Source organism: Prunus mume, linkage group LG2, assembly GCF_029339155.1.
Source record: "Prunus mume cultivar Tortuosa linkage group LG2, ASM2933915v1, whole genome shotgun sequence".
Lineage (NCBI taxonomy): Eukaryota > Viridiplantae > Streptophyta > Magnoliopsida > Rosales > Rosaceae > Prunus > Prunus mume.
In genome coordinates, this window is record NC_142699.1 from 1,655,311 (window position 1) to 1,673,888 (window position 18,578).

At 35.9% G+C, this 18,578-nt stretch overlaps 2 protein-coding genes and 1 pseudogene across 3 annotated transcripts; 2 read left to right on the plus strand and 1 right to left on the minus strand.

Moving 5' to 3' along the window:
- Positions 1-86: 86 nt before the first annotated feature.
- Positions 87-8,281, minus strand: EMB3103 (Pentatricopeptide repeat (PPR) superfamily protein). Its single transcript, XM_008220570.3, has 10 exons — positions 7,905-8,281; positions 6,469-6,553; positions 6,080-6,343; positions 5,007-5,309; positions 3,972-4,076; positions 3,410-3,509; positions 2,686-3,005; positions 1,304-1,480; positions 1,087-1,215; positions 87-615 (listed from the first exon to the last, which is right to left on the minus strand). Exons 1-10 carry the CDS (start codon positions 8,231-8,233, stop codon positions 382-384), a joined length of 2,046 nt encoding a protein of 681 aa, XP_008218792.2. The 5' UTR covers positions 8,234-8,281; the 3' UTR covers positions 87-381.
- A 1,245-nt stretch (positions 8,282-9,526) lies between these two features.
- On the plus strand, positions 9,527-17,992 carry LOC103319079 (RNA demethylase ALKBH9B-like). Its single transcript, XM_008220571.3, has 7 exons — positions 9,527-10,002; positions 10,470-10,988; positions 11,400-11,485; positions 11,571-11,881; positions 12,209-12,280; positions 12,370-13,358; positions 17,422-17,992. Exons 1-6 carry the CDS (start codon positions 9,858-9,860, stop codon positions 12,695-12,697), a joined length of 1,461 nt encoding a protein of 486 aa, XP_008218793.2. The 5' UTR covers positions 9,527-9,857; the 3' UTR covers positions 12,698-13,358; positions 17,422-17,992.
- Positions 13,249-16,842, plus strand: LOC103319211 (uncharacterized; annotated as a pseudogene). Its single transcript, XR_016123738.1, has 2 exons — positions 13,249-13,390; positions 14,147-16,842. The product of XR_016123738.1 is annotated as an uncharacterized LOC103319211 (transcript).
- Positions 17,993-18,578: the final 586 nt, after the last annotated feature.

Consider the following 18,578-nt stretch of genomic DNA (forward strand, 5'->3'; position numbering starts at 1 on the left):
TCCCCTCAGTAGGAAGAAGAGGAAAAGAAATTTGGGGACAGTAAGTTTCTTATAGTCTCCCTGTAACCCCATTCAGTAGTCAAAGCTTTACTGATATCCACTAATAAAAATTGGATAAATATATATAGATTATGACTGAATTACAGCATCTGGTTACATGCATGAAAGGTTATACACTTAATATTCAATTTGTGTACTGTACTGAGGGTCAGACAAACCAGTCAAAGAAGCATCGGCTGTAATACGCCAAGCAACTGGCTCATATTTCTGAAGACAAGTTATACTTGACAGTGCCAAGTGTTGACCTCAACCATCAAATTGCACTGTTTTTCTCACAAAATGTTGAGCTATGATGGAAGATACCTGGAATTTCCACGGATGTCAAACCAAGTTATCCTTGTTACGAGATTTTGAAGCTTTTGAAATCATATGTTGCTTCGACAGTACATCCGCAATGTGTTGGCGACCAAATAAGTGAGAGTTTTTCAGTATTAGGTTTCTTGTAGCTGAATCAACAACATAACCTTGTCCTGGCATCCACAGTAGCATTTGAATAAGCAATTCCTTTTTCTCAGGGAGTGCGATATAGCGTGATATGGCCATCTGAAATAGTCCCTGTGGAATGCAGGAAGGAAAGGGAGCTATGATTTCAAACTGTCAAAGCTGAACAGAAGAGATATGCCAAAAGCTTCCACTAAGGATCTAACATGCATTAAAGATTTTCACCACTACTAGGTGTTCCTCATGTAAACCCCTACACCCCATGCACTGGGGGTTCACTAAGAAAATATTTTTCTCACTTGTACAAATAATTAAAGAAATAAGGAACAAGGTAAATAAAATCCACCACAGGAATTGCTCCCTCCCTTATCTCACTTCAATTGAATAAAATCCCAGATAAGAATCCCTCCCTCCCTGGGAGGTAGAGTTTGTTAGCAAGTGCCTTGATGACTCACCCAACACCACAAATTGTCCATGTCTCATCAATCTTCAAATATGCTGCCTATAATCTGAAAGTCAGAAGCAAGTGCTTCAGAAAAAAGTAAAAACATTCTGAACCAACTTATTGACACCCATATTATTTACCTGATCAATCTTGCAGCCAGAAGCATCAATTACCTTCAACACATCATTTATCAAGTTGATGTTTCCCAACTTCAGAAAGGCAGTTGAAAACTTTTTAACAGCAGGCTTAGAAATCAACCCTGCATTGTCCTGAACATTAAAAAAAAAAAAAAACGCTTCAACAAAAAGTTGTGAGTTACGCAAAGAAGAAAGGTATCTTCAAAACTATATAGCTAACCTTGACTACTACATAAGCATCTTTGAGAAGCTGTCCTGCCAGTAGAATGTGCAGAATCTTCTCATGAAGGGCCTTGCACATTGTCCTCTTGCTATATCTCAGAATATTGTAAACAGAATATGCTTCTGAATATGCTCTTATCTTACCAAGAAGAAACATTAAGGAGGAACAAAGTTCCTGAAATACAGCATAGTGTTATTTTGAAGTTGGTTTACCAATTTTTATCACAAGATACCACTGTTTCAAAACTAGGAGTTCTTGCATGTATGCATAAGTAAAGAATATACTTGTGGACAAGGAGCAAAACAGTGATAAACCTTAAGCCCAATACAAGAGAAGATTGATAAATAGAAATATTGTAAAGCCCAAATCCAAGGGCTAAACCCTAAGCCTCAAACTGCAACTTTACACTTAAAAAGTAATAAACCATGTGGGGACTGAACTAAAATACTTACAAAAAACAGACATAAATTTGAGCCATGGCACAAACAGCACCCTCCTAAGAATTATTTTATTTATATATACACACATATATATGTCCACTTTTGATCTCCTACTCACCCGTGAGAAGACAATTCATGCTCACAAGCCATAGATCAAAAATCTAAAAGATCATATTCAATCCCCATAGAGTAGTATCTTATTGAATTTGGATCTAACTGTCGATGAGCATGTTGGCAACATTAGGTAATATACCATATATGCTACCTTTAATGGCTCAAGATTATCACCTGGAAGGCAACATGAAGCTAAAAAGGTAGTAATTTTATCACTGACCCCCATCCCCAACCCAAGACCCAAGCATCATGTTTAAAGAACCCTAATCAAACCCAAACTTTCACAAACTAATACAATGATAAGCATAAAAGTAACATAAGGCAAAATAATAATAATAATCTATGTGATCCCCATCAGATACTCCTGCTCGCAAATAGATTATCTCATTAAATGGATCAAAAATCATCCAGCGCTCAAGTTGCAAACATTTACACTTGCAATATTCAGTGTTCAAATAAAACAACAACTATAACTAAGATCCAAAGCCCTGCATCTTTCGTGCATAGAAGCTCCAACAGCTGGGTTCCCTACTTTTTTTCTCAGAGATCTCTTCTTTTTCTTTGGTCTATTAAAGGCCTGATGCGCCAATGCAAAAGACAATACAAGGGTAGTGCTCACCCATCCCTTTTAAATGCCAAAGGACTTTATCAACTAAGCTGCTGCCTAACTAGCACTTCTCGAAAAGATCAATTCCTACAGTCGTAGTAATGTTCAAATCTAGAAGCTGGTTCTTTGTTTTATTTCCTTTATTTGAGATCAAGAAAGTAAAATGGTTTAGTTCAACAAGTATAATCAGGAATATGCATCTTGAAAGAACATTATACCTCATCTGGTTGGTGTCCCTTGTTGTGCATGTCCTCCATGGTCTGATAAGCAAGCAGGTATAACTTCTCCTTACAGAAGTATTTTATTAGGATATGAAAGGTATTATAATCAGGAGTGATTTTTAGTTCATCCATTTTTCTCAACATTTCCATTACACTATCCATTTCACCTGCTCTACAATAGGCACAGATCATTGTATTCAACATAACCAAGTCAAATTTGTCATGAGTTCTTTCAACATCCTTAGCCAACTGCTTTGCATCTTCCAGAAGCCCACCTCGGCAGAAAGCTGAAATCATGATACTGTATGAATAGCCATCTGCAAGGGGGAAAAAAACATAAATTTTCAGCATAAAGACAGAAGATTAAACTTCTGCTAGTAAGAAAAATCCTGCAAGAAATACAAATATTCACTCAAGCATCTACCAAACCTCCAAAACCATTTGCACTTCTTCCATACGTCACTTATTTTTCTGCAAAAGGGACCCATGCACAAGATTTGTCTTGCATAATGACCTTGTATTCAAATTTAAAGATTTTTTCTCCAAATTGAAAGTGGAAGACATTACAGAGAATAGGGAAACAACAATAAATGACATCATTAGCTAGACTTGACATCATTCAGCTGGCCCAGAGGCTTTTCGTGCATTGAGTGTCACATATAATTATATGCATATTTGGAGAAACATAAAAGCTTGAGGATTTGTCTCTAACAAAACTTACTTGATCGGATGGACTTCTCCTTCATTTCATCAAAAACCAATTTAGCTTCATGTATGCGCCCAGCCTTAGCAAGGGCATCCATCAATAAGCAGTATGGCATCTACAAATAGACTTAATTTGATGAGATAATTTAAAGAACTAAGAAAATGCAAATGACAGAGCATAAATGCACTTGTATCAATTTTCCAAGAAAAGTTAATATTCATGGTATTTCAGGGAATGACTCAAGGGACTCAATTTCTAGGCAATGTGACAAAAGTTAATACTATCTGTGCAAGCAAACAAACAAAGTTTCACAAGGAAATGAAATTACAAATGTCATCTACAAGAGATTAATATTCATGGTATTTATTAGTCAAACCAAATTGTTGGCCTCAATTTGTTTTTGTTAGTTTCATATTTAACCTGTTAGATGATATCATAAAATTAAATACTTTTGAGATTTCATAAGCTCCCCTGTTTAGCTCTAAAGAACTATTTCCAAAGAGAAACCATAGCAGTGTCAAAGTAGATAAATCCTGGATTTTAAACTAACAATTTAGTTGGAATGATCTTAGTGTACCTCATCTTCAGCATAACCCAAACTTTCCAGTTCAGCTAATAGTTCTCTTGATTTTTCAAACAGCCCACCTCTGACATAAACCTTCAATAAAGTTGTCAAAATAACCTGCAAGCATTTGCAGTAGGACAGAAGACATTATCACTAAAGTCTAGAAGCTATGTAAAAATTTGGCAAATAATCAGCAGTTACAAATAGAAGCATCAATAAGGCCCCCATTTAATGTTTTGCTAAAATAAACAGCACTTATGTTACAATTTGTGAACGAGACACTGCAAAAACATCTAAAGAAAACTGCAACCAAACTGATTGGTTGCTATACATTAATCTCTCAGGCTTACATAAGCAAAATTCTACCAATCAATAGAAGGAACTGATAAACATTACTATATTCTTTTGATAAGAAGCATAATCTCATTAAAAGAAAAGACAAAAGTTTGAAAGTAGAGGATATTGTTCACTGATCTACACGTTGTCAGAGGATAAGAAGCATAATCTCATTAAAAGAAAAGACAAATGTTTGAAAGTAATGTTTGAAAGTAGAGGATATTGTTCACTGATCTACACGTTGTTAGAGGATAAGAAGCATAATCTCATTAAAAGAAAAGACAAAAGTTTGAAAGTAGAGGATATTGTTCACTGATCTACACGTTGTTAGAGGATAAAATAATTGTTGGAACAGTGGTAAACTAGCAAACATTATTATGGTACCAAAGCAGGAGATCCTGAGTTCCAATTACTCAATTGCAACTTCCCAGTGGTGTAGGGAGGCCCGCATATGAGGCTGAACGGAAGAATATAGTGTAATTGTCATCCTAATAGCTTATGCTTTTGGGAATAGTGGTAAACCAACAAATATCATCATCAATGTATATTATTAATTATCTTAATCTAATACCTAAAAACTAAATCCACTACACAATACTTATGTCAGCACTTTTATTTAAGTTACATATTCATATATCACTAACATAAACAACTACTAATAGAAAGCTTCAAAGAGAGGGAATCATATATGGTAGTTAAACATGAACAAACCTTATTAGGTACTAACCCTGCAGATTTCATATCCTGAACCAAATCATCAGCCTCTTTGTAGTTCCCACTTATAGAATAAGCATTAAGCATAGAGCTATAATGAAAGACATTTGGTAAATAGCCTTCATTCTTCATCTGCTTAAAATAACCTTCTGCTTCCTCTAATTTATTATTAGAAGCACATACAGCTAAAAGTGTACCATAAATTACACTGTCCATCTGCAGCTCATTGCGCTGCAATTCTTGAACAAGTTCTAATGCCTTAGAATAACCATGTTTGACTTTGTTGCAGCCTGCAAGGAGCTAGCATGACAGTAGATTAATATTAATGAAGGTCGAATATATGAATAAGTAACCAGTATTGAACAGTTTTGCTTATCAGAAAAACAAGGGAGCTCCAGTTGCTTATCAGAAAAACAAGGGAGCTTCAGAAAACTAACATCTACTGCTGCGAGATGGTATTAAACATTTCTAATTTCATTGATGAAATTAATGTATTATTATGCTAATTATGACAACTTACAATCTTTGATATGTTCTTCATAGAGACGGTATAAAATGTCACTGGAATAGTTTTATCCTTTTTTGTCTTTCACAATATACTTGCACATTGGTATATAACAATGTACTTGAAAAAAACGAAGCGGTATTCACAAAATTAACATCTATATGTGTTGGTGTTCGATTTTTATTTATTTATTTCCTTCATCTATGATAACTGTTAATTGTCTTGAGTTACAACGATTAACAATCATTTTGCATTCCTTAATGTTATTATTCTTCTTTCATAGATCTTAATGTTATTCTTGCTCTATCTAACTTTGTCCTCCTATCTGATAAATTGTTTATCTGTTTGCTTTATAAAACTGAATGGATGAATCAAATGTCAGTGGGAAACTATCTCTAATCCCCCACAAAATAGTAATTTAATTCTGTCTATTTTATCATTGAATTTCCTCCTTGATTAAGATTCAGCACCATCAACTCTGTCTGTTATCATTTTATATGAGAAAACAACTTTTGTTTGAAATGCTAACAAAACCAATTGCAATATGATACATTGAAATGCATACCGTACTGTATGTGACAGCATCTGGTGTTAAACCATCCTGCTTCATCTGGTGAAATAACTTAAAGCTTCCATCAAATTTGCCACTCCTGATCAGACTACCAAGAACAGAATTGCATATGTGAACATTCTTTTTGATTGATGCATCTTGAATATTATTGTATATTTCTAGTGCCTTTACAGGATTGAGGCTCTTTCCCATGAATTTTATATAGCTGCTATAGGATGATGCACTAATTTTTCCATTCTGTTGCATCCATTCAAAGAGCTGTAACAATTGTAAACATATCAAAATATTAACAACTGGATACAGAAACTAAATAAGTTAGGTTGACCATTCAAAAACACGTCAAAGGGAAGAACATCATATTATGTTTTGTTAATTCATAGAACCTGAGAAAGATCGTGCCATCTTTTCAGTATCCCAAAATGGCGTATTATGGCATTCAAGTCTTGGACCTTCAAACTCCCACCTAATCTGAGGGAAAAATATAATGTGAGTTACACTATATAACAGAATAGATGTTGCACACAAAAAAAGATTACTTCAAGATTGGAAGAATCAATTAAATACAATATCACAAAAACTGAAACTTCGGTATTGCAAAACAAGTCTAAAATCCAATTACAATTCTTGTTTCGTCAACCAAAAAAGGAATTCCTCAATGCTACTGGAACAGTCACCTAATCATTATGCTGCAGATAATCCTAAGCTATACCACATCACTAAAACATCAGCTTAATGGATGAAGGCAAGCTTCTAACTAACGTGTTCAGAAAGCCATCTGTGAATAAATTAAATAGAAAGAAAAAAGCAAAAAGTAAAGAAAAGTAAATTCACCACAGCATCCCTTCTAGTACTGAATACTGCTAGAATTCAAGAATAACGTAAAAGACAGGCATTTCCCAAATACAGATAGGAACAACCATGTATAGAGACACCACTAATAGCAACTTAAACAGTCCCTCCATGAAAATGGAAAGAAGAACGAAAAAATATGCATGGGTAACTTTCAGTAAAATTAGAGAATATATAATGTAGATATCTGAGGCATGAAGAACAAAGGGGTTACACACTTTAAATAATATTTTCAATTATTTTTTAGGATAAACCAGTATAGCGAACCAAAAAAAGATTACTTTAAAGCCCAGAATCATTTCATGGAGAAAAAAAAAACAGATGAAAAATGAAAATCAGATGACATGAACATGAAAATTTCCCAATCTCAAAAAATATTAGCATATCAGTTCAGAATACATTTAAACTATGCTCTGAAATAATGATAGCACATTCTTTTTGGCAAAGTATTCAATGTCCTTAACACTAGTTAAGTTAATTTCGGAATTTGGAAGGATAATAGCTCATCATATGTATAAAACACACATACTGAATCTTTGACTCCACTATAAACTGAATGATGTCAGTGAAAAATAAAAACCAAATTGTTTTCGAGAATAAACACTTCATAATCACAAGAATCAGATTGACCCACAAAAATATATCTATAAGAAAAAACACAATGCAGCCACTACTTAGAAAACCCAGTTCAAGTTTCAATTAAAAACTGTAGTCCATGAAGCAAAGTCTGTAAATATGCCGAAACAGTCAAACAAAACAATCAAACAGTCAAATTTTACTTGCAATTAAAATGAAAAAAATTACAAGACAGTATAATAGCCAATTTACTTGCAATTCAAACAAAACAATCAAACAGTCAAATTTTGCTACCAACCACTAAACCCAGATGTTAATTCAACTTAAAATTCATCAATCACCTGGAAGAAAAACTCAACAATCTAAATGTGTTTAGAAAAAACCGGAAAAGGACCTTGTAAGAGCCGAGTCCAAGTCAGAGGAATCTTGGACCTCAAGAATAGCAGACTGTCTAGCCAAGTATTGCTTGGAGTGCCGCTTTGGGATTCCGCTGCCATTGTTGGGAGGCTCAGTGTGGCGTTCTTTGACAAGAGTTGTGGCACAACAGAGATGAGAGTTCTTATCTCTTGTGCTCCTCCATGGAGTCGTAGAGAGAATAGAGAGAGAAGAAATGGGTGAAGGGCCGCAGAGGACATGTTGGACACCGACACCATGTACCGACGACACCTCCATTTTTGCAAGCTTGTGAGGGACTGAGGGTGAGACAGATGGAGGGATGAGCATGTCTGACTTGGAGGAGGGAGGATATTTGTTCCGGAATTGAGATTTGCATCGTTGGATAAAATCAACGACTACGATTGAATTTTAAATCCCAGCCCAAGTTCCTTTTCTCCCACTTCCAGGCCCAGAAATCAAATTTAATGTTGTCTCCCGCGGTGATTGCTTCTTTGTTTTTTCTCATCAAAATTCACAAGTGCCTCAAGCCAGTATTTATGACTTATAAAAGGTAAATTTATTGGGGTTGTTAATGGCATAACAAGCCTAATTTCTTAAGAACAAATTTGTCACAGTAGGATATAAGAATGGAGAGGAGATGGAGGAGTTGATAATTTGGGGGAGGGGGGAGATAACGGTAGAATGGATGGTAAAAATCCCCGCCGAGTATGGTCCCAGGTCGTTTTGGGGAAAAATCGGGAGGGCCTCTTTACCTTTCTGTATAAATGGGCTATTCTATTCGTACAGTTATGGTAGGATCCCCAAATTTAAAAAATTCCTTATTGAGGACGGGTTGGGATGATATTGTTATCCCATACTCGGGGAGATAAATGATATTATTTAATTTTCTAAATTAAAATATAATACAATATAACAAGCAAAAAGGTTACCCTAATGACAATTTTCTACAATCATTTTTATGTGAAAATTATAGACATTTGCTTGGGCATTACATACAAAATTGTTGGATGTTAATATCTAATGACACATTCAATAAACAATATAGGCTGCTGTTATGTTAGTGTGTTAGTTTGTTAAGTAGGTTGTAACAGTTTCGCTTAGTGAGTGGTCAAGGAGTTTAGGCTTGTAAACTTGGTAAGAAGAGAGTTTCAATACAAGCCTGAGATTCTGGTTTCTTCTCTGAACTTTCTTCTCTCCAATCTTCTTCTGCTCAAATACATATTGTTATGAATTTTCCATGTTGACCAAGCGTTGAACACATAGAAAGTTTTTCCATGTAAGATAAATACTTTTTTTTTTAAAAATAAAAAATTCAGGAATTTAGGGCGAGTTTGGTAGACAATTTCCGACGGGTACGGGAATGAGGATTCTACGAAAATTCTTTATCGGGGATGAAGAGCGGGAAAGGAAATGATATTGTCATACCAGACCCCAAACCGGCCGTTACTATAACGAAGATAATAAAAAATTAGATTCAGTTAAATACATGTTTGTTGATGTGTTATGCATTAATTAGATTATTAAAACGGCCAAGATACAGCGAAATACAAATAAATGCAAATATCTGCAGAGGTTCGGAATCCTATTATGATCGGACTCTGATTTAATCACATATGGATTGACAAGTTAAATTCTGATTCGCTCACCGGGTCTAGTCGAGAAACATCCTTTTCCAATAAAAAAGAGAGAGTTTACCCCGGACAGCCCCCGAGGGCCCCTGCCTGGCGAGGAGGAAGACTTGAAACTCAAGTCTTTCCCAGTCAAAACAAACACAAATCTCAAGTCAACATGTTTAACCACTTAGCGCATCTCCTCTTTCACTCATCCAGTAAATTCTCTCTTCCAAAACTGAAACTCTCTTCTTCTTTTTCTCTCATCTTTCTTTTTCTTTTTCTCTTTAAATTTCTCTTCTCCGGAGTTTCATATCAAATAGTTACTGATCATCATCACGATGATGACTGGAGAAGAGTCCAGTGCCACTGCCGGCCAAGACTGCATGAGTTTGCTGAGGACTTTAGAACGCGACCAAATTTTGCAAGTTTTGTCAGATGGGTTTTGCAAAAACTGCCAAGTCCTCTTGAAGGATCGAATTCACAGTAAGAAATGAACAGCATTTTGGAAGTTTTGTCAGATGGGTTTTTGCCAAAACAATAAGAGAGTTGTTGTTGTTGTTATTAAAGAATTATGATCAGAAATGGTGTATTTTCTCATCTCTTCTTATGTCCTTTTGAATTTCTTAGGAGTGATTAGGATTTGATGCTAATTAGGGTTGTTTTTCTTTTAATGAATAACTTCTGTTTTTAGTCTATTCCTTTCTTCCCACTATAATCCAAGGAAACTTAAAGATGGTATCTTTTACTTTCTTCTGTTTAATTCTTTGTGTAATTTGAATTAAAATAAATGCTGATGCCTAATTCAGTGTGTTTGGGGTTTCTAGGTTATATTTGAATAGCTAGGCCTAGGTTGTACAAGAGAGCTTTTTTCCCAATTAGGGTAATGTTAAGGTGGTTTAGCATATCCCATTATAACCAATTAATCCTTTCCTTTTTTGTTAAATATGCAGAAAAAGTAGGTAATGTATCCTTTTCTAGTGATAATAACAAAAGGGCTGTGGATGTACCAAGCCAGTCCGGGAATGCACCAATTGCGCAGTCATCGGAGAATGCTAGTATGGAGTCATGTGATAAAAGGTTTGACCAACAAGAGTGCACTCCGCCCCAAACAATTCCTATCCACTCATCAGCGCAGAGAGGGTACAGTGCTAATTCTTGGCCCGCATCCATAAACAACAAAAGGAATTCAGTTGAGCATTCAGCTTCTCCAGTATTATTCAATGATGCAACCAGAGGAGATTCCTCTTTCATTTGTGGTGGATTATTGGAGGATCCAAACGAGCATAATCGAGTATTACAAGTTGGGAGACAGAAGGACTTCATCCACATTGAGAGGATAAATGGTAGACGAACAAATGTGCTACAGGGCTTAGAGCTACATACTCAGGTTTTTAATGCCAATGAGCAGAAGGAGATTGTTGAATGTGTCTACAATTTACAACGTATGGGGCAAAGGGGACAACTTAGAGGTATATGGTTTTTTTCAGACAACTGTTTGTGTTCCTAGATTGTGCTAAAATTAGGTAAAAGATTAGTTAAATCATAGTTTAGATGATTGGGATGGATTCTATAGTACCCTCTCCGTGTACTTTTTGAAACAGAAGTTAGTAGAGAGATTAACTTTGTCCATAGCACTTGATAATTCTTTGAACTATTTAATGCGTAGATAGCATTTCTAGGGGAATATATCTATAAGAAACCAGAATTTCCATGGTGAACCTCAATTTGACTAGATCTAACTTGGTATTTTATTAATAGGATGATTTGTACCTATTAGCTATCCTGAAAAGATATGAAAGCATGCTGTTGGGATTGTTTAACATATATGCGAATCAAAATGAATAAGACGTTTCTTATCATTCTGTTTGTATATCTTGCAGAGCGGACATATTCCGAACCTAGAAAGTGGATGCGGGGTAAAGGACGTGTAACAATACAATTTGGTTGTTGTTACAATTATGCAGTGGTACCTTCCTCTTTTCTCTCTGCCATTAGTACTTGATTTAATTGCAATTTATATTAGTATTACCTTATTATGTGTAACGTTACAGGATAGGAATGGGAACCCTCCAGGTATTGTTAGAAATGAAGATGTGGATCCCCTACCCCCTTTGTTCAAGCAAATGATAAAGAGGATGGTCAGTTGGCATATATTACCTCCAACATGCATCCCTGACAGCTGCATTGTGAATATATACGATGAAGGGGATTGTATTCCTCCTCATATTGACCACCATGATTTTGTTAGACCTTTCTGCACGGTTTCATTTTTGACAGAATGCAATATACTTTTTGGTTCAAATCTAAAGGTTGTGGGTCCAGGAGAGTTTTCGGGACCTGTTTCTCTACCTTTGCCTGTTGGGTAAGCTTTCTGTACTGCTTCTCTGCTCAATTGATCACTTCTGTTTTGATTGTTTAATTTGTTTGTATTTGTACAATCAAATTCCTTATGAAATGCATCCTCACTTTTCAATCAAATAACACATTCATGTTAGAGCCAGAGAAAAATTTGTATATTGATTGATACATAGAATTAGAAGAGTGTCTCATCGCACCTACACAATAGTCAACTCTTACGAAATTTTGTCGTACTAGTGAATAGAATCGCCTTGTAATGGAGTAAATATGTAAGGAATGTAGGTGTTGGATTTTCTAATTATTTGTTAATTGTTATGCATATGTTGTGCAGGTCAGTGCTTATTCTAAATGGTAATGCAGCTGACATTGCTAAGCATTGTGTACCTGGTGTTCCAGCAAGAAGGTATCCTATCATGTTCCCCATTCCGTACAACACAACCATGTTTTCTTAACTTGTACTTCCTGATTATTCAAACTCTGTTATCGTTGCAGGATTTCAATTACTTTCAGAAAAATGGATAATAGCAAGATTCCATACAATTTTTCTCACGATCCAGAGCTTCAGGAAATGAAACCTATTGTTCATTCTCCCTTTTCCAAATCAAAAATCCAGCAAGATGAACAAGGAAATCCTTATTCCTATTTCCAAGTCAAGTCACAAGTCCAACATAACTTGCATCGAGACGACGAACTTAACCATACTGAATCCAAGAGTGCTAAGAAGCGGAATATCAACTCTTCTTTTTTTCTTGAGAAAGATGATTTCCCTCCCCTTGGCAGTTTAAGGTCTGTGAACAGACGGAACGTCAACAGACGATGAGTTACAATTTTAATATTCTTTTTTAAATTCTTAGCTATTAAATTTATGTATCAGGTAAAATAATTAAACCGGGTGTTTTTAGTATTATTTTTTTCTTCTTAGCTGTGTGTGATTGTATTTCCTTGTATCCTTCAATTAAACTCTTTGCATTTCTTATTTTAATTTAATAAAAGTTTGATAAAGTTTGTTCCTATGCAGAGCAATGAGGACATATCTTCATAAAGTTTGTAAACTCCTGTCCTGGCAGGCCACACAATTTACTTGTCTTATGTTTTGAAGCTTGAAAACTAGCTCAGGGGCATTTTTGTAATTTTACATTAGAGTTAGATTGGGAAAGAAAAAAAAACAAAGAACATTGATGCTTGCTGAGAAGGGGATTCGAACCCCAACCACCCACTTTTGAGAAAGGATCGACACCTTTTCCAGCTCCACTATCTTCATTCTTGTAATTCAAAAAAGTCCTGTTTTCTCCTGACTTATCTTCCTTATCTTCCCTCTCCACCGACTTTCTGCTCCAACTCTCCTTCCTTTTCAAAAACAAAAAACTAGCTCACTCTTCCACTCTCTCAGCTGCCACAAACACAAGCCCCACAACGAAATGGAAGATGAATATGCACGCATGGAGAGCAGTCTCATGCCTCCCAAGTACATTGCGCTCTGGGTATGAACTGGAGCCCTCCTCCTCGCCAATTGGTACTCTATCTTTTCAGTTTTGGATATGTATTTTGTTGTTGAGTGAATTATTTGGTTTGGGTTGGAATTTAGGTAGTGGGTTTTGAAATTTGATCAAGTATTTGATGAATTTCAAATACTTGATTTTGAACTTAGGTTGAATTTCTTGATATGAGCTAAGTCAATTTCTTTGATGGAAATTGGGGGTGGAGGAGAGAAGAGAGGGCTGGCTGCACCTGCGTGTACTGCGATTGATTTTATTTTTTTCCTTAACGGATGAAACGGGTTGTGTTATTCGCAAATTGTAACGGGCCGTGTTCATGTTTAGTATTTTCCACCCGTTTTCTTAAGGGTTTAGGGTTCTAGATACTGCCAACATGACACGATTGCCAGGTCTGACAATGCTAGAAGCATAAAACTGCTATTCTTCTCGTTTTTGGGGGTTATTTGTTTTTTTTCTTTTGAACTCTTTTTCGTTTTTCTTTTTGGTGCACTGTTCAATTTTGTTTCTATTGCATTCAAGTCTTCTTTCTACAGAAGATACCCATGAATGGTCTCTGCAGTTTCATATCATTTAGAAAAGTCACAGGAATCCCTATTTGCTGTGCTTTGTTTTGGGGTTCTAGACTTTAGATAGTTTGTTAATATGACCCTGTTTGATTTAATTTTTCACTTTTGTGGTGTGCTGTTTTGTGCTTTGTTTTGGTGTTGGGTTTGTCTATGATTGTATGTAAAAATATTGTTTGTTTTGATATTGGGCTTTTTAATATGTACTAGTGAAGAAGAGTAGTTGGCTCATGAGCAAATGAAGCATGTCGAAGCTTGAAAAAACATGATATCTTCCTCTTCATTCTCAAACGTATTATTCCTCACACACCACTCTCTTCGTTTCTATTTGCCTTATTCTCTATTCTCTTGCAAAGCTCTTATTCGCCACATCTCAAACGCACTTCTCCAATTTAACCCCAAACTCTTAAAGCCCCATTTTGTTTCCAAATTACAGCCCAACCATGTCCACCACATCCCTCTCAGCCTCCAATCCAACTCCATTTCCACCCATCACTTGCTTGATTGGTCTCGTAACTCTCTCGGCTTACACCACTCTCCACAGTCCTTTTGTGCCCTTATTCATCTGCTGCTCCGTCACCGAAAGCTGGCTCCAGCTTCACACCTTTTCGATACAATGGTATGCCAATTTGGGACTCATTTTCACTTTTTTGCAGCTTTTTCTGAGATTTCTCCCAATTATGCTTCGGATTCTAGTGATCTTTATAGCTTTATGATTGAGAACTTTTGTCGGAATGGGATGCTAGATTCATCTATTGAGACATTCATTCATATGTGTAAATTGGGAGTTCCGGTGTCTCCTTATGTGTTATCCAGAATGTTGACTTTTTTGGTTGATTCAAATTGTGTCCATGTGATTCTTGATTTATATGGACAAGTGTGTAAAGCATTGAGAGGACAGTGTTTCTGTGTGTATGAGTTTATTGTGGTTGCTCTTCTGAACAAGGGTAAAGTTGAAACGGGTGTGGATTTTCATTCCGCTGTGATTGAAAGAGGCTTTGTGGTTGATATTGTTGCTTGTAACAAGATTTTAAAGCGTCTTTGTAAAGAAAATCTGATTGGAGTTGGGGAAGATTTCTTTAATGTATTGATGATGGGTGGTCCCGAGCCAAATGTGGTGACATTCAGCACAATGATTAACGATATTGTAAGGATGGGAAATTGGAGGAGGCCATTAAGCTTTATAAGGTTATGATAGAGAAGGGTGTCAGCTCTGACTTGGTTGTATATAGTATTCTAGTTGATGGTCTTTTTAAGGCAGGGAAATTGGAGGAGGGGCTTCGACTTTTTTCAGAGGCATTAGATAGTGGCATTAGGTTGGATGTAGTCATTTTCAGTTCCGTTATGGATGCCTATGTGAGAATTGGAGACTTGGTGAAGTCAGTGGAGGTCTACGGAAGAATGCTGAAAGAAGGGATCTCGCCAAACCCTGTTAGTTACACCATTCTTATAAATGGTATGTGTCAGGATGGTAAGGTCATGGAGGCTTGTGGCATATTCGGTCAGATTGTGAAGTGTGGTTTTGTGCCATCCATTCTAACTTACAGTAGTTTGATTGATGGAATGTGCAACTTGGGGAATTTAAAGGATGCATTTTACCTGTATGAGAGTATGATCAAGACTGGCTATGAACCTGATATTATTCTTTATGGTGTGCTAGTAAATGGCCTTTGCAAACAGGGCTGATGGGTGATGCTCTTAGGTTTTTCTTTCAGGCTGTTTATAGGGGTGTAAAGCCCAATGTCTATACTTTTAATATGTTAATAGATGGTTGCTGTAGATTAAAAAGACTAAATGATGCTGTGAAGGTGTTCATCCAAATGGGAGTTTATAACATAAAACCTGATATGGTGACGTATACTGTGATTATTAAGGGTATCTCTGAAGTAGGGAGATTAAAAGATGCGTTAGTATTTTTCTTCCAATCATTAAAGAAGGGGTTCTTGCCTGATGTTGTAACGTATTGCACACTAATTGATGGTTGCTGCAAGCAGAAATGTGTGTATTATGGACTCCGAATTCTAGAGATGATGGGAAGAAATGGAGTAAGTCCTGATATTGCCATTTATAATGTTCTCATTAATATGCTTTTCAAAGAAAGTTATTTAGAAGCTGCACAAGAACTCTTTGAGCAACTTACTGAAAGTGGGCCAGAACCTGACATTGTTACGTACAACACAATGATTTGTGGTTATTGCTCTCTGAGAAGGTTAGATGCAGCTGTTCAACTTTTTCAAAAGCTGATACAGGGACAGTGTAAACCCAATGCCATTACTTGTACTATACTGATTGATGCTTTTTGCAAAGAAGGTAACATGGATGATGCCATGTTGATGTTTGATAAAATGCTGGAAAAGGATCCCGAACCTAATTTGGTCACATATAGTTGTCTTATTGATGGTTATTTTAAATCTGAAAACATGAAAAGTGCATTTGAACTGCACGAAGAGATGCTTAAAAACATCTCTCCCAATATAGTCAGTTATAGCATCCTCATGGATGGTCTTTGCAAGAGAGGACTAACGGAGAGAGCATCCCTTGTGTTTCATTGTGCTATAGAAAGGGGTTTGGTGCCTGATGTAATAGCATATGGGATTCTGATTCGTGGTTACTGCAAGGTAGGAAGAATGGCAGAAGCCCTCATTTTGTACGGCCATATGTTAATTAGTGGCATCATGCCGGACGCTGTCATACAAAGGACGATCACTGAGCATATTCTTGAAGCTGATCAACGAAAATAATTGACCGCTCAACCGCATGATCTGCAGATAAGATCTGTTCTGTAATACAGTGTGCCACTTGGAGCCTGCGTGGTCACCTTTTTGCACCCTTTACCTATTTGGTACTACCTACTAGCTAATTGCTGTACTAATTTTCTAAGCCCAGGTGAGTTATGTTGTTTCTCATTCAAATTATTAGTTACATATGTCTATATATATTTCTTGATCATTTTGCTGATAATATTATCAGAATGATTGCTTAGAGCTTCAATTTCTCAGGTTCTGCTTCGTGTGTCTTTTAATTTTCTAGTCTTAGTAGGAATAGGAGTTTCACTTTAATCAATTGTTGTAGAAAGCATTTGATAAACATAAAGCAGTAAGCCCATAAAGCCTGAAAATTCCCACTTTGCTTGAAGTTTATTATTGGATATCATGTGACAAGCTTCAAAACTATGATCTAGTTAGCTACAAGATCATTTTCCAGTTATGAGATTACAAGTAGTAGTTTGGGCAAGTAGTAGCAGCTTATGATTACAATATTAGGAATTCAGGTTCTAGCATTTTGTAAATTAATGTAGGATCTGTTCCTGTACAATCAATACATGCTGCTACTAGTGCTCGTTTAGGAAATTTTTTGGATGATTTGGTTGGGGAATCTACCTGTCAAGTAAAAAGCGCCTTTTATCGTTGCAGGATTTCAATTACTTTCAAACTCTGTTATCGTTGCATGATTTCAATTACTTTTAAACTCTGTTATTGTTGCAGGATTTCAATTACTTTCAGAAAAATGGATAATAGCAAGATTCCATACATTTTTTTTCACGATCCCGAGCTTCAGGAAATTAAACCTTTTGTTCATTCTCACTTTGCCAAATAAAAAATCCTGCAAGATGAACAAGGGAAGCCTAAGTCCTATTTTCCTGTCAAGTCACAAGTTCAACAGAACTTGCATCAAGACGACGACCTTAACCGTACTGAATCCAAGAGTGCTAAGAAGCGGAATATCAACTCTTCTTTTGTTCTTGAGAAAGATGATTTCCCTCCACTTGGCAGTTTATGTTCTGTGAACAGACGGACCGTCAACAGACGATGAGTTATAATTTTAATTTTTCGTTTTTTTTCTTCTTAACTGTATGTGATTGCGTAGGGGTTAAATTTATTGTGTCAGGTAAAATCATTAAACAGGGTGTTTTCAAATCATCCTACTGTATCCTTCAGTAAACTGTTTGTATTTCCTTGTATCCATTTTCTTTTCTTCCAAAACTTCCTTGTATCCTTCAATAAACTCTTTGTACATGTTATTGTAACTTTATAACAGTTTGGTAAAGTCAGTCTCTATGCAGAGTAATGAGGACAGATCTTCGTAACTTCCATTTTACATGTGCTTTGTGAGCAATTCAATTTCTACCATATAATCTATTTTGAAAAAAGCAAAGCTTGAAAATCTGGACATCATTTCCACTATCTGAACTGTTATTGTAAGTACTAAAAGGGAGGATGCAGATACAACTACGACAAAAACTTAATTTTGAAGTTAAAAGTATATGGTTTGCCTCGATTGCCCAGATTTTTTTCATCGAGTCTTTCGGTTTAGATCAAATTGATATTTTATATATATATATATATAAAATAAATTATTGGTATACCAAATCCGCTGATTGGTTTGGCATGGCTACTATTTTTTTGGCACAAATGCTCACCCCTAATAATTTCTGTAAATTGTGGTAATATATATTTTTTTTTGGTTTTCTTTTTGCCAAATTTAGGATGGGGTAGGAGGACTTTTTACACGCTTGCTAAAGTGACATGGGCGTTTGAACCTGAGACAATTCGTCTACAGGTTAATATCATTTTCTGCTATACTAGACCCCATTAGCAACATTGCGACAACTTTAAAATCACAACAACATGAACCTTAAATA

What these genes read in the sequence shown, in the direction of transcription:
- EMB3103 (XM_008220570.3), bottom strand. Translation starts at nt 8,233, where the DNA reads ATGCTCATCCCTCCATCTGTCTCACCCTCAGTCCCTCACAAGCTTGCA. An exon ending in GGAGAAGTCCATCCGATCAA is followed by an intron (nt 3,006 to 3,409) that starts GTAAGTTTTGTT and finishes TCCCCCTTGCAG; the next exon opens with ATGGCTATTCATACAGTATC. An exon ending in CTGGCTGCAAGATTGATCAG is followed by an intron (nt 616 to 1,086) that starts GTAAATAATATG and finishes TGCATTCCACAG; the next exon opens with GGACTATTTCAGATGGCCAT.
- LOC103319079 (XM_008220571.3), top strand. Translation starts at nt 9,858, where the DNA reads ATGATGACTGGAGAAGAGTCCAGTGCCACTGCCGGCCAAGACTGCATG. An exon ending in CTTGAAGGATCGAATTCACA is followed by an intron (nt 10,003 to 10,469) that starts GTAAGAAATGAA and finishes TTAAATATGCAG; the next exon opens with AAAAAGTAGGTAATGTATCC. An exon ending in GTTGTTACAATTATGCAGTG is followed by an intron (nt 11,486 to 11,570) that starts GTACCTTCCTCT and finishes GTAACGTTACAG; the next exon opens with GATAGGAATGGGAACCCTCC.